This window comes from Henckelia pumila, chromosome 4, assembly GCF_033568475.1.
Source record: "Henckelia pumila isolate YLH828 chromosome 4, ASM3356847v2, whole genome shotgun sequence".
NCBI lineage: Eukaryota > Viridiplantae > Streptophyta > Magnoliopsida > Lamiales > Gesneriaceae > Henckelia > Henckelia pumila.
The window spans coordinates 28,528,017-28,542,331 of record NC_133123.1 but is presented as its reverse complement, the minus strand read 5'-3'; the positions used below and the strand labels follow the sequence as shown (position 1 = coordinate 28,542,331).

Below are 14,315 nucleotides of genomic sequence, written 5' to 3'. Positions count from 1 at the left end.
CACACACAATTGATTCTGCAATATTTTACTAATCCCCTTATGTTTTTGAATTTGGCGCAGGATTTCTTGAGATGATGAGATATGGAGCATGATACCAGAAGAATAAATAAAACAATGAGAGGAGGCTTTGTTATCAAATTTCTCCCCATTGTAATGTAGCACGTCTGCTTGTATTATAGCTTGTTATGTAGCTAGGAAGTTTGGTCACATTATATGTTGTGGCCACGGTTTTTTGTGTACTGGAATAAAACTATGCTTGCTTATGTTCTATTTATGATCTTCTCAACTAATTCAGATTTATATATGTCAAACTTAAAAGCATCCAATTAACTTGCAAGAGCAATCCACCAAGTAGTAACCTACGACTATAACCTTTAGAAAGTCGAATCTAACAAATTTAATGTGATTTTCCGAAATATTACATAAATGGGTAGCAAAGGGTTCAAAAGACGGTGAAATCATCGGTTGAATCTCCAGCTAGCATCACATGCACTTCCGAAACTTATATATTTACTTTGGTATGAACTCGACAAGAACAGATTCAATATGTGAATCATCATCATCATCAAGTGAGCTCCTGTTCTAAATCAAGATAGATCCAAGACAGTCTCCATTTACTCCACCATTTTGATTCCTAGAGCTGGCCAAAACACCTGTCAAACATCCTCAGCAACATTGGCCTCTTTGGTAAGAATATGCAACGGCCATGAGTCGGAAGACGATGGGTAACGGGGTTGTGGCCTGCTCACACTCGAAATCATGCTTGTATTAGTTTCAGAGTAGGGGCTGGGATATACTTGGGAGTCGGTATGCAGTGGCACGACATATATGGGACCCAAAACCGAGGTTGAATCCGATGTATTATGGAGTAGAGGCATTGCAACTTGATCTTCAGATGCTGGTGTCATACTATTGCTCTGAGGCCGTGAATAATCAGAGTTTGAGCTATTCTGCTTCTCGTCTATTTCCGTCTGCAGTTTCTTGATCTGAGCATCTAGAGCAGAATTCTCCTCTACGAGTTCATTCCTCTCAATTGTAACCTATCCATATCCATAGAATTTTAAAATCACGGATCCCTCATCTTTCAATAGGACAATGGTAAATTCCATTTACATAATGCTGTTCACTGTACAAAAACATACTGAAATATCCAACATGAAAAAGTCGGATATTAGAGCTTACATAATTCGATTCGGACAAGAGCGCATCATTTTCCTTTTTCAGGTGGTCAACCTGAGCCAGCAATTCTCCTAGAAGCCGGACGGTCTCCCTCAGAATGGAGGCTTTCCCATTACTTGGATGATTCAGATCTGTAAACATAATTTCTATGCATTATAAACAAGTATCCAGCCGGGAAAAACAGTTGTCTGGAGTCACTAAAAGAATCTACAATGTAAATGCGAAAAAAGTTCATCGATTATAAACGATATCAGAATCTGAACTCAGGATTGCAGAGGCATTACCAAGAGCTTTGCTTAGATCCACGAATAAATCATTCATGTGGTCACGCTTCAGCTTTTCCCTTTCAGCTTTGTGAATTTTTCTTGGGACTTTATTCGGGTTCTTTTTTCTGGGGCACAACCTACAGCATCAAGAATCAGTGCACTTGTAAGAACAAGGTAAGTTTATCACAACATTACTGATTCACCCACCAAAAATAAAAAACAAAACAAGGAAAGCAAACATCGACAGAGCCGGAACAGCATAGTATACATAGCATTTCCTATATACCTACACCAATCTTCCAACCAGATTAATATAGCATAGTAACAATTAACCTCGCAATTTAAATCGTTTCATTCGACGAAATGGTAGCTGCACATATCTTTGTTCTTCAAGGAAAGCTCGTCGAAGAAGACTCAAACGAACGAATTCAATGTCAACCATCTCATAAATTGCAATGTAGCGTAAAGTCATAAACTTTCTTCGGTTTTCAAAATTTCGTACAAGAAGGCTAATAATAGAGCAGCTATCTCCAGCAATTTTTAACCTATAAATCGATTTTAATGACCCATAAAAGTAACGCAGGAACAGAATATTCATCTACAACAGAGCTCCTGTAAGCCCAAAAACGAACCTTGTTGTTGCATTGACACAATCAACGACTGAATCAGCAGCTCCAGAACCCATTCCGCGAATCTTTAATCCCAATCCCCCTAATCATCAACCAAAAAAACAAATCTTCAACAACCAACAAAAGCAAATTCGATTTCGCAACAGATAACTAAGAAAATACCTTGAAATTACTGAAACCGGGAATCGAATTCGGTGATTGATAAATCAAACGAAGGAATGTGGGCGATTGATAAATTGCATGAGTGGGCGTGTGGCCGGCGTTTGTCATGAATGGGGATGGAGTGAGCTAGCCACGAGGCAAGGATGAGTGAAATTACTCAATGCCCTTCACGAGGAGAAGTATTTACACCTCTTCAGCTTGGTTTACTCGGAGAATTGAGACAACGTGTGAGGACAAATTTGTCTGTACGTAAATGTTGTGAGAAAACGACATCGTATTGGGATGAGCCCGGAACCTCGAGGCACGTGTACAGTCAACTTCTGGGACTCGGCCAAACTTTTGGGATGTATGCGTTGAAACATGAGACAAATGTTTTTTACAATATTTTCTTCTTTTTTGTTGTATAAAAGTAAAATAAATTTATATCCTATATTAAATTGAAGAATTAAAAAAAATGCACATCAATAAATAAAATTACTAAAACACTTGCATGGGAGCACGTGAACAGTCAACTTCAAGGTGCCGGCCAAAACATTTGTGAAATTAAACAGGGTTTTATTCGGAATATAAAAATAAATATGTGTTTATACAATTATTTTATAAAAATATTTTAATAATTCAAAATTAATGTTGTTAATATTTGTCTTTCATATTTTCATTTAAAAAAAAAATCTAAAAACATCTCTCAAGTATTTTTTAAAAAACTGTACTTGAAGAACACTTTTTAAGAATTATTTTACAAAAATCTTATCCGAACACATACTTTAATTTTTTTCACTAATAAAACATTAAAAATATTTTTAAAATACATGTCCAAACGAAAATACAGTGACTTATGATAGCTCACAAAATTACAAATTATGAATGTTTTTAGTTTGGGATGAGGTTTAGGTTTCCGGTTTAAGATTTAATTATCTCTCTCAATTAGGAAATTCCTAAAACTAGCATTCATTATTGTACTTGATCCGATATAAAATACCTATAATATTTAGAATAAAACAAATGGAAATAAAACATTATGAGCTCTTTCCAACAAATATTAATTTGTTTATGTCGAACCTATTTGTATTGAAATCGTTTCCACTGGCTGTTGATAGCTCTACTGCTTAAAATCAGTGGTGTAATTATGAACTTAGTCGGTTTACTAGTTTTCGACCATAGTCCAATTTTTCAAATCGAATTTGAACATGTTTAAATGTTTTTTGAGTCGAACTCCAGCCTAAATTATATTATTTTGAGTCGTTCGTAAGTCTTGAAATTTTATTAATATAATATAAATATAAATTAAATAATAGATTTCGAGCATCTCAAAATATTTATTTTTAAGTAATATAAATTCAAATATTTCAAATCGAGCTTAAAGTCAAGCCTTTAGTTCCAACCGAGCTCGAATAATTTTTTTAAAAAAATTTCGAGCTTATAATTATGGTGCCATTATAATGATGTCACTTTTATTAGCTATATTATAATATCATCATAATATTATATTATTACATAAATATAAATATGAACATGGAAATGCTACTACCTACAAATAAACATATGTTTTTTTTATGTTGATATTTGTAAATTGCATCATTAATCACAACATATAAAATAATAATTAGTAGCGTTTGGATTGTAGCCTGATCCATAAGTAATTGGGCTTGGTCCAATCAATTGACCCAGAAAACACAGAATCATTATATTGGATTATTGGGTCTACTTTACTATTCGTAAATACAATGCATTGAAATTAATTTGATTTCTAGCTGTTATGACTTATGAGATTCGATTTTTAGTTGGCATAATTCTGTGATATATTAAATTTTATGTATTCATTTGATTCGATTAAAATTTTAATAAATTAGTCACAAATACACATGTTTTGAGTGAACATAATATTTGTACATATAAAATAATATTTTTATATGATTAATTGATTAATAAAAATTAAACAAGGCAAGGAGTTGAAAAGAGAAAATTTGACACAAGTATATACGAAATTTAAAAAATGAAATCATTACATTGATGTCGGCATTAATTTTCATTAACACAAAAAATTTAATTAGATGATCTCATATATAATTTTATGAAACTAATATTTTATTTGACTCGATCAGTATTACGGATGAGACGATGAAAGATATCACCTACTCATTAATTAATTTTATAGATATCGTTAAATCTTTGTATACACAATGATTTCCATTCGTTGTTTTTTTTTGGAAGGCAGTTTTTCATATATTGGGTAAGAAATGTATTAAAAATGATTTAAAAAAAGATAAAAAAAATATGTCAATAAGAACCATTTCACTATCGGACCGGGAACAAAAGAGAAGAGCGTAGGTTAAAAAATTCTGCGAGCGGAGCGAGAAGAAGAAATCGAACGTGAATCCGAGCTGTTTGATTTCCTTTATTGAACCTGAATTCGCTTTCGAGTGATCGGCTGGTTCGAAACGTTTTTTGGATTCGATTTGCAGTTTTGATTGAAAATTTTGGGGAATTTGGAAAATTAAGATGAGCGGGCCGAAGAAGAGGAATTTTCAGATAGAAGCTTTTAAGCATCGGGTGGTGGTGGACCCAAAATACGCGGACAAGACTTGGGCTATTCTGGAGCACGCGATTCATGAGATTTACAATCACAATGCTAGTGGTCTCAGCTTTGAGGAGTTGTACAGGTTTCCTTCTCGTTAATCGTGTGGTTGAATTGTTTTTGGCATTTCATTTGCTTCTGGTTTGAATCTTTGAAGTTGTCAGAGTGATTGAATTGAGTTTTGATGAGTTTTCTCTTGTTTTATTCTTAATTATGTTGTTATTTGAGGTTTAAAGTTAAGAATAAACCGAGTCTCGAATTATTAGAGTTGGGATTCTTAAAAATTCAAATTCAAGACATTTTTATGCCTTGCAAAATTGGATTAAGTCTAACTTTTTACACTAGTCATGGATTAACTCAAGGAACAGGGAGACCAAGAAAGACTTAGTTAGCAACGATAAATCAATATAAACTTTATTGAAATATAGATGAAGATATAACCTGAAATAGAACGCAATGATGTAGGAGGATACACATACAACTTAGTGGGATATTGAAAAAATTCGAAACCGGAAGAAACCCTTGAATTTTCTTTGAACCTCCAATTTAAGTGTAGGAATCTTTGAAACTTTTAAGTTCAAGATTTTGTATCTTGCAATTTTTTTTTATATTCAGTGTAAATACTTAAAAATTCAAAATAAGAATGAAAGTAGATAACAGGGAGAGGCAAGGATGAAAAGTCACTAATTTTGAACTTCTGGGGGTTTATTTATATTTTTTCAATTTTTTTTTTAATGATAAAACTTCTCTTTTCACAAAGGGGGCATCTGTTAAATATTGGTGCCACAGTGCTATCCTTTAATTTTCAGGGCTGTAGGCTGTTGCCCACTGTGGTGCCAAAGCATGGAATTATGGAACCCTGACACCCCCTTGTTTTTCCTGCAATTTATTTTGTAGTCAACACATGGAATCCATTCAAAGCGTTTTCAAAACAACGGTTGTTAAACCCTTTTTTCCCAACAGCTATAGAGGCTTTTGATTAGGGTTAGCTGACCATGATAGATTTGGTTGTAAATTAAAAGTACTGTTGAATTTCCGATGGGTCCTTCATGATGTGCTCGGTGAATGCCAGAATGGTGAAATTTCTTGAGGCAAAGTTCATTTACTTTGCGATATTGGCAGTATTGAATGCTTTTGTTTCGTCTTATCTTCAATAATTCAAAAGTAGTCTTGATCACAGCATCTGATCCAAGATACTTCATGATCCTAGTTAACTTAATTACCAGATACCTAAATGAGCAAAGCAGGAGGATACCTAGATGCTACAGCCTACACCTGCTAGATTCTTTTCAGCATCACTTTTGAGAGGCTGTCGGCTGTCGCACCCGTCAAATATATATTTTTATTTGCAAAGTAGATTAATCTTATTATTTAATTTCTTGAAGCTTGTAGTGTTTCATTTACAGTGAAGAAAACATGTTATGAACAAAAATTTGACTGAATGGAACACATTTCAAAAACTGCGACTTATTCATTATGTACATTTTGACTTGCATAGCACCTTCCTGCGCGTTTAGTTACCATTTTCTTTTTTCCATCAAAAGCACATCGCAGCAATTAGAATTCCAATGGGCAGTTATTGACTGTAACCATGTTCGCATCGGATTTTATTTGTGCCTGTGGTTTTTGGTTTGGAAGTGGAGGACTGTGAAAGGTCTCACTTCCTTTTCATCGTTACAGTAACAGAAAAGGGAGAAAAAAGTATCTCTTCCTTTTCCAACCTCTCATTGAAATACGAAAGTTTGTTTCTTCTCAAATGTTGCGGACTTTCGGCCTCCGTTTATTGAATTATTGTTATTTTTATACCATCACATATTTGCCTGTTTGTTGCTGTCAGGAATGCGTATAATATGGTCTTGCACAAATATGGAGATAAGCTCTATACCGGCCTTGTGTCTACTATGACCAAACATTTAAAAAAATTAGCTGAGTCTATAGAGGCTGCTCAAGGTGATACATTTCTCGACGAGCTCAATCGGAAATGGGCTGAGCATAACAAGGCATTGCAAATGATCAGGGACATATTAATGTATATGGACAGAACTTACATACCAAGTATGCGTAAGATTCCTGTTCATGAACTTGGGTTAAATTTATGGAGAGACAATGTTCTCCACTCTAGCAAGATCCAAACGCGGCTTCAAGACACTCTTCTTGAACTTGTGCAACATGAGAGGAATGGTGATGTTATTAATAGAGGTCTAATGAGGAATATTACCAAAATGCTAATTGATTTGGGCCCTTCAGTGTACAATGAAAACTTTGAAAAGCCGTTCCTTGATGTATCAGCCAATTTTTATGGTGTGGAATCTCAACAGCTTATTGAAAACTGTGATTGTGGGGATTATCTGAAGAAAGCTGAAAAACGACTTAATGAAGAGATAGACAGAGTATCACATTACTTGGATGCAAGAAGTGAATCCAAAATAACCAATGTCGTAGAAAAGGAGATGATTGAAAGCCACATGCATAGATTAGTTCACATGGAGAACTCTGGCTTGGTCTGTATGATCGTGGATGAAAAGTTCGAGGATTTGGGGAGAATGTACAGTTTGTTTCAGAGAGTGCAAAATGGACTCACGTTAATCAAAGATGTCATGACTTCACATATTCGAGAAACTGGAAAGGATCTAATTTCTGATCCAGAAAGGTTGAAGGATCCTCTGAGTTTTGTTCAAGAGCTTTTGACTAGAAAGGACAGATTTGACAAGATCATCAGCTTAGCTTTCAATAATGACAAAATCTTCCAGAATGCACTGAATTCTTCCTTTGAGTATTTCATAAATCTTAATCCACGATCACCTGAATTCATTTCTTTGTTTGTGGACGACAAGCTTCGAAATGGGTTAAAAAAGGACAAGGAAGATGATATTGAGACTGTGTTGGATAAAGTGATGATTCTATTTCGCTACCTCCAAGAGAAAGATGTTTTTGAGAAGTACTACAAGCAGCATTTGGCAAAGAGGCTTCTTTCAGGGAAAACTGCATCCGATGATGCAGAGAGAAGCTTGATTGTAAAGCTCAAAACCGAATGTGGCTATCAGTTCACCTCAAAACTGGAAGGAATGTTTACTGATATGAAGACCTCTCAAGATACAATGCAGGAGTTTCATGCTGCCATGGGTGCTGAGCTAGCAGATGGACCAACACTTTCAGTCCAGGTCCTTACTACTGGATCATGGCCAACTCAATCCATCTCGACTTGCAATCTTCCTACAGAAATCCTAGGAGTCTGCGATAAGTTCAGGACATACTATCTTGGGACTCATTCAGGCCGTAGGTTGACGTGGCAAACAAACATGGGAAGTGCTGTTTTGGGTGCAACATTTGGAAATGTCCAAAAGGAACTTAGCGTGTCCACTTACCAAATGTGCATCCTTATGCTGTTTAATAACGCTGATCACCTAAGTTACAAAGAAATAGAGCAATCTACTGAGATTCCGCCCTCGGATTTGAAGAGATGCTTGCAGTCATTAGCTTGTGTCAAGGGGAAAATTATCATTAGAAAAGAACCAATAAGCAAAGATATTGGTGAGGACGACACCTTTTTCTTTAATGATAAATTTACGTCCAAATTGTACAGGGTGAAGATAGGCACTGTTGTTGCGCAAAAGGAGTCTGAACCCGAGAAACAGGAGACGCGACAAAGAGTGGAAGAGGACAGAAAACCTCAGATTGAAGCAGCCATTGTGAGGATCATGAAGTCAAGAAGGGTGCTAGATCACAACAACATTGTATCCGAGGTAACTAAACAACTTCAACCACGATTTCTCCCGAACCCAGTTGTTATTAAGAAACGAATTGAATCTCTGATCGAGCGTGAGTTTTTGGAGAGGGACAAAACAGATAGGAAGATGTATCGTTACCTAGCTTGATGACGCAAACCTTCTCTCAAATGTAATTTGTATAATTTGGTCTGGATTCTTTCAGCTTCAAATTTCTGAAAGATTGGAAACATCCGCTGTACTCGCGAGAAACAGTGAATTATATTGTTTGTTTTACATATTTGCGCACAACAGGAGGTTTCTCGTTGCTTTTTTCATGGTAAATGAGTCATTTTGATCTGGGCTTGACCGTATTACCTTTATTCCCCCTCTAGCAGAAAGGAGCGCTTAAAGTTAAAAATACTTGTTGGAGCAATCAAAGTTTTGGTGTTATACAAGGCAAACTGATCCAACTAAATTGAGTAACAAAAATGTCTACCAGCTTAACAGAGTTCTCTAAAATAGACATATGAATGTTCATCATATGAACGAACTCACACAATTCGAATTTTGGAACAGCGCTCAAGTTTAAGTTGAAGTTGAAGATGATGGAACAGAAGGGTAAAAAACTCGTTTACATTATTCTTACTCGAATTGGAAAAATGGAATTGAATATTTTCGAGAAGTGTTGGGAACTTAATTTTTTTGTAACAGAAAAACTTCTTGTTATATTTTTTATTCACAGAAAGTTTTCCTAATAAATCAAAATCTTAAAATTTGGCTCTTGATTTTATTTCCCTATGGTCCGCCCCATTGTTGTTTTAAAGGCCTTTTTTTTTAAAATATATCATTCCTTGATTATCCTCCAAAGCATTAATTGAACACGACAATAATAAGACCAATTTTTAGCATATAAAAACATCATTCAAAATTGTAGAAATAACGGTTCTAGATAGAACAAACAGCAAAATGTCATTCATGTAAGCAAACAAAGCAACACAAGTAGAAAAGTTAACCAATGAGACCATTGGTTTCCCCAATATTGAGTCAAAGTAGCCACACACACGACCCAGACCCAGCTTATTCTAGTAATCTTCATTGTCTTCATCATCTCCCTCCCCAGATTCAGCCCCAACTTCTTCATAGTCCTTCTCAAGTGCAGCCAAATCCTCCCTAGCCTCAGAAAACTCACCTTCCTCCATTCCCTCACCAACATACCAATGCACAAACGCACGCTTCGAATACATCAGATCAAACTTAATATCGATCCTCGAGAAAACCTCAGCAACACTGGTCGAGTTGGAAATCATGCAAACAGCCCTCTGCACCTTAGCCAAGTCGCCACCTGGCACAACGGTTGGAGGCTGGTAGTTGATTCCACATTTGAAACCAGTTGGGCACCAGTCCACAAATTGGATAGTTCTCTTGGTTTTGATTGTCGCAACAGCAGCATTAACGTCCTTGGGGACGACATCACCCCTGTACATCAGGCAGCAGGCCATATACTTCCCATGGCGTGGATCACACTTGACCATCATGGATGATGGTTCGAATGCAGTGTTTGTGATTTCGGCAACAGAGAGTTGCTCATGGTATGCTTTCTCAGCTGAGATCACAGGGGCGTAGGATGAAAGCATGAAGTGGATTCTAGGGTATGGGACCAAGTTGGTTTGGAACTCATTCACATCCACGTTCAGCGCCCCATCAAATCGCAAGGAGGCGGTCAAAGAAGAGATCACCTAGACAAACAAACACACAGTTTTAGGACCATATCATTTTTCAATAAAATGCCATGAAATTTAATAATGCATCCCAAATGTTCACCTGAGAAATTAGCCTGTTCAGATTGGTATAAGTAGGTCTCTCAATGTCGAGCGATTTCCGGCAAATGTCATAGATAGCCTCGTTATCAAGCAACACAGCAACATCAGTGTGTTCCAAAAGTGAATGCGTAGAAAGAACAGAGTTGTATGGCTCTACGACAGCTGTCGAAACCTGGGGAGATGGGTAAATCGTGAAACCCAATTTGGACTTCTTGCCATAGTCAACAGACAACCTCTCGAGCAATAGAGATCCGAGACCAGATCCCGTACCACCACCCACAGCATGAAAAACAAGAAATCCTTGCAAACCAGTGCAGTTATCTGCAAGCTTGCGGATCCTATCCAGGCATAGATCGACGATTTCCTTGCCAATGGTGTAGTGTCCTCTAGCAAAGTTGTTGGCAGCATCTTCCTTGCCGCTAATCAGCTGTTCAGGGTGGAAAAGCTGGCGATAAGCACCAGTGCGCACCTCATCAATGACAGTTGGCTCGAGATCTAGAAATACTGCTCGAGGCACATGCTTTCCTGCACCTGTTTCGCTGAAGAATGTGTTGAAGGCATCATCCCCACCCCCAACAGTTTTATCACCAGGCATTTGTCCATCAGGCTGCCACCATTGCCAATTGAAACATACAAACAAATCAATCTCAGAATACCCATCGGGTATATATTGATTATATCAGATCTACGAATTTTTCCTCAGATCTAAGTGAATCCTTGTTTTTTCTAACATAGATCTACGAGATTTCTCAAATCATTTTCGTGTAGAAAACTACCCTAAAAATCCTAGATCGAACTGAAACACAAATCAACCAGAAATATTTGAAAAAGAAGGGAGAGAATTCCGAGATCTGATTTTACCTAGATCGAACCAAAAACAAAAATAAAACCGCAAATAATTCCGAGATCTGAAAAAAATCTAAGATCTAGCACATTTTTCATTCGATCTAGCAAATTAAACAGAAAATGCGGAAGAAAACAAACCCTAATGCCATGTTCAAGGCAGTAAAGCTCCCAGCAAGCATTTCCGACTTGAATACCAGCCTGGCCAATGTGGATCGAGATGCATTCCCTCATTTTCGCGGAAGAAAAAGATTAAACAGAGACGGTAGATAGAACACAAAATGCAGAGGCGTATACGAAGACGTCTCTGGAGGAGATAGAAGAGAGAATAATGAAGGGATACAAATAGGCGAATGGAGAATTTTTATAGGAAAGATGGTGGGTGGAGAGAAGAGGACTCACTAATTTTTTTTTTTTTTGAATTTTGAAATAACTATACAGCTGGATGGTGACCGTTGCTGCCTCGTTTCATGGGATTTTTGAAATTTGAAACCTCTTACCGTTGTATCTGGATATGGGCCGTCAATATTCTGGACGGGCCCATGATGTGGGTGCATTTGTGAAAATGGACCTCGAAACGTGAAGTTCATCCAATGGGCCGAAAGCGAAACCTTTTGGGTGCATACGAGCCTCGAATCAGTGCCCATTTAGATCTATACCAGTGAAGAGAGTTTGACTAGGATTTATGTTTGAAGAAAGATTTCTAGTGCCTTCGTTAGGTGTCGGATGAATTTGAAATTTATCGTAATTAATAGATAAATAATTTAAGGTTGCATTTGGATGAAAGTATTTCAAATTTATGGATTTTGATCACCATTTTAGTATTAACAATTAAACATATAGAAATCTTAAATTCATAACTTAGTTATTTACATGTTAGTTAGATGTATTAAAATGGATTCCAAATGACCACTTTATTGGATGAACTTAAAATACATCCTAATTATCATGAATTACTATGTAAACATAAAAAAAGTGGATTTGATGTTTATAGTGTTACTTCTCTAAACAACAAAAATAGATTTAAATCCATGGATTTGAAATACTTCCATCCAAAAGCAACCTAAGATGGTAGTAAGGTTTTAAAATGGAAATATTTTATGCATTTGGAAATCAACTCAATTTGCGTTTGGTTTGAAGGCTTTTATATTTGATGAAGTATTTGAGAAGAAGATATGAAATAAAATAACTTCAAAAAATAAAAATAAAAAATCCACGATAATAACTTAAATAATAACTTTTTGGGATTTGAAACTCATCCTCGAGTGGAATTTGCCAAACAAACCAAGAGATATGTAATTTGTTATAATGGATTTCAAATTAATAGTTTCAAATTCATCGATCCAAATATAACCTCGGAGTATTTGAATAACTTTGATATCTATTGATTTCAAAACAATCATTTCAGTTAGTTACTTTTGAATCAGGTCATGAATGCATTTCAAATCCCCTAACTATTTGGAGTCATTTCGAATCCACTCATAAAATATTTAAACAACTTGATCCGAATGCATGTAAAAGAAATGGATTTATCCAAATAAACTGGATTTTATGTATTGTTATGGATTTGAAATCTCATGCTTCAAATCCTCAACCCACATGTACCTTTTGTTGAATTGTTTGTTTGTTGTTGTCGTATTTCATTTACATTATTTTTAGTGTAATCATATTCTAGTCAAATTCAAGATCCAATCCCTTGAGCCCAAAAACTTAAATTTATATATATATTTATTTAATTTTTATTTGAGTTTTTCTCCGAAAACATAAACTCAAACGTGAAAATTGTATCAATTTATCGTTTGATGCTCACTTCGATCCTTATCTAGAAATTCAACCTCTATATTTTTTTATGCCCACAAAAGGGGGCGTGGGCGGAGAGATACGACATCCAAGCATTGCAAAAGAAAGCTCATCACATGAAATGGACCCAAACCTAGTCAAATCACCAAGGTGGGTACTTACTTACTCAAGCAACAAAGCAATATATATATATATAATAGATAAGTGTCAGCTCAATAATGAGCACGATAGGAGTGTCACCTCAATTATGAACACGATAGGTGGGCACAATGGGTGGACAAATTGCATCACCCATTATAAAATCTTATTTAGAGTTTCTGGAATTGGCCAAGGCACATATCTTGTGATTGCATTAATGCAACTTTTGCAAAAGTATTTCCAACTTATGTCCTCTACTTTTCAATAATATCGCATGTGGACACAAAATTAAAGGGCAAAAGAGATGTCTGATGCAACTGTAATTAATAAGTGTTTGGTGGAGTGTCAAAAAAGAAGTCCATCCAATATACTTATACAAATCACCCACAAAAAAGGGTACCTTCCCCCAATGACTATTACTCATACCCACTCATGTAACTTGCATCTTTTGTGTCCTACATGTCAAAAGGTATACATACAATCCATGACTTGGTGCTTTGTATCATTTCTCCCAGCAGTTGGAATCATCCATCTTTGGGTTTAGTCTATGCTATTACATGGGCACTGCCCATATGGGGATCCAACAATTTTTTTTTTTTTTTTTTTTTTTGCATTTCAGATGTTTACGTATGCTACGCCCATATGGCGATCCAACGACCCTTTTTTTTTTTTTTGTATTTCAGATGTTCATGTGAACATCTGAAATGCAAATAAAAAAAGTCGTTGGATGCAGCACATGGGCAATGTCCGTGCTAGCATAGACTCTTCCCCATCTTTGGCTGGGAATATATAAAATTAAATCTTGTATACATATGCATGAACAAATGGAATAAGAAATACAAAATATTACATATTTAGATATTATAATATAATATCAACATAACATATTGCATGGTGGAATGATAAGACATTAATTGATGTTTGACTCGAATTCTATAAATGATTAGTCTGTATACTGATTTATCATGATCTTTATGTATTCAGTTTGATACCGTGTTAGCTATCTATTGCTGAAGAAAAATTCAAATGAAAAGGCTTAATTACAATTTCGATTCCTCCAATTTTTATCTAAAGACGATGCCCTTTTAGAGACAATCATGTATGGCATGTCGAGAAAATTATTATAATTGTCTTAGAGAAAATATTGGCGATCGACAAGGTATCGAAGGCGCAATATTAGCAATATGCAAAATGAC

The 14,315-nt window shown here is 35.8% G+C and overlaps 3 protein-coding genes across 3 annotated transcripts; 1 reads left to right on the top strand and 2 right to left on the bottom strand.

Annotated features, from left to right (window-relative positions):
* Positions 1 to 81: 81 nt before the first annotated feature.
* On the bottom strand, positions 82 to 2,363 carry LOC140865482 (uncharacterized). Its single transcript, XM_073270144.1, has 5 exons — positions 2,237 to 2,363; positions 2,078 to 2,156; positions 1,464 to 1,582; positions 1,183 to 1,310; positions 82 to 1,040 (listed from the first exon to the last, which is right to left on the bottom strand). Exons 2-5 carry the CDS (start codon positions 2,128 to 2,130, stop codon positions 657 to 659), a joined length of 684 nt encoding a protein of 227 aa, XP_073126245.1. The 5' UTR covers positions 2,131 to 2,156; positions 2,237 to 2,363; the 3' UTR covers positions 82 to 656.
* A 2,141-nt stretch (positions 2,364 to 4,504) lies between these two features.
* LOC140859959 (cullin-3A-like) lies at positions 4,505 to 8,812 on the top strand. The gene is made up of 2 exons (XM_073262626.1): positions 4,505 to 4,896; positions 6,649 to 8,812. Exons 1-2 carry the CDS (start codon positions 4,736 to 4,738, stop codon positions 8,684 to 8,686), a joined length of 2,199 nt encoding a protein of 732 aa, XP_073118727.1. The 5' UTR covers positions 4,505 to 4,735; the 3' UTR covers positions 8,687 to 8,812.
* Positions 8,813 to 9,446: 634 nt separating this feature from the next.
* LOC140861734 (tubulin alpha-4 chain) lies at positions 9,447 to 11,558 on the bottom strand. The gene is made up of 3 exons (XM_073264753.1): positions 11,323 to 11,558; positions 10,340 to 10,945; positions 9,447 to 10,254 (listed from the first exon to the last, which is right to left on the bottom strand). Exons 1-3 carry the CDS (start codon positions 11,413 to 11,415, stop codon positions 9,601 to 9,603), a joined length of 1,353 nt encoding a protein of 450 aa, XP_073120854.1. The 5' UTR covers positions 11,416 to 11,558; the 3' UTR covers positions 9,447 to 9,600.
* Between the last annotated feature and the right edge of the window lie 2,757 nt (positions 11,559 to 14,315).

Coding starts and splice junctions, on each gene's coding strand:
- LOC140865482 (XM_073270144.1), bottom strand. CDS start 2,130: ATGGGTTCTGGAGCTGCTGATTCAGTCGTTGATTGTGTCAATGCAACA. Junction 1,311..1,463: donor GGATCTAAGCAAAGCTCTTG/GTAATGCCTCTG, acceptor TTATGTTTACAG/ATCTGAATCATCCAAGTAAT. Junction 1,041..1,182: donor TCTTGTCCGAATCGAATTAT/GTAAGCTCTAAT, acceptor GGATATGGATAG/GTTACAATTGAGAGGAATGA.
- LOC140859959 (XM_073262626.1), top strand. CDS start 4,736: ATGAGCGGGCCGAAGAAGAGGAATTTTCAGATAGAAGCTTTTAAGCAT. Junction 4,897..6,648: donor AGCTTTGAGGAGTTGTACAG/GTTTCCTTCTCG, acceptor TGTTGCTGTCAG/GAATGCGTATAATATGGTCT.
- LOC140861734 (XM_073264753.1), bottom strand. CDS start 11,415: ATGAGGGAATGCATCTCGATCCACATTGGCCAGGCTGGTATTCAAGTC. Junction 10,946..11,322: donor GCCTTGAACATGGCATTAGG/GTTTGTTTTCTT, acceptor CAATGGTGGCAG/CCTGATGGACAAATGCCTGG. Junction 10,255..10,339: donor TGAACAGGCTAATTTCTCAG/GTGAACATTTGG, acceptor TTGTTTGTCTAG/GTGATCTCTTCTTTGACCGC.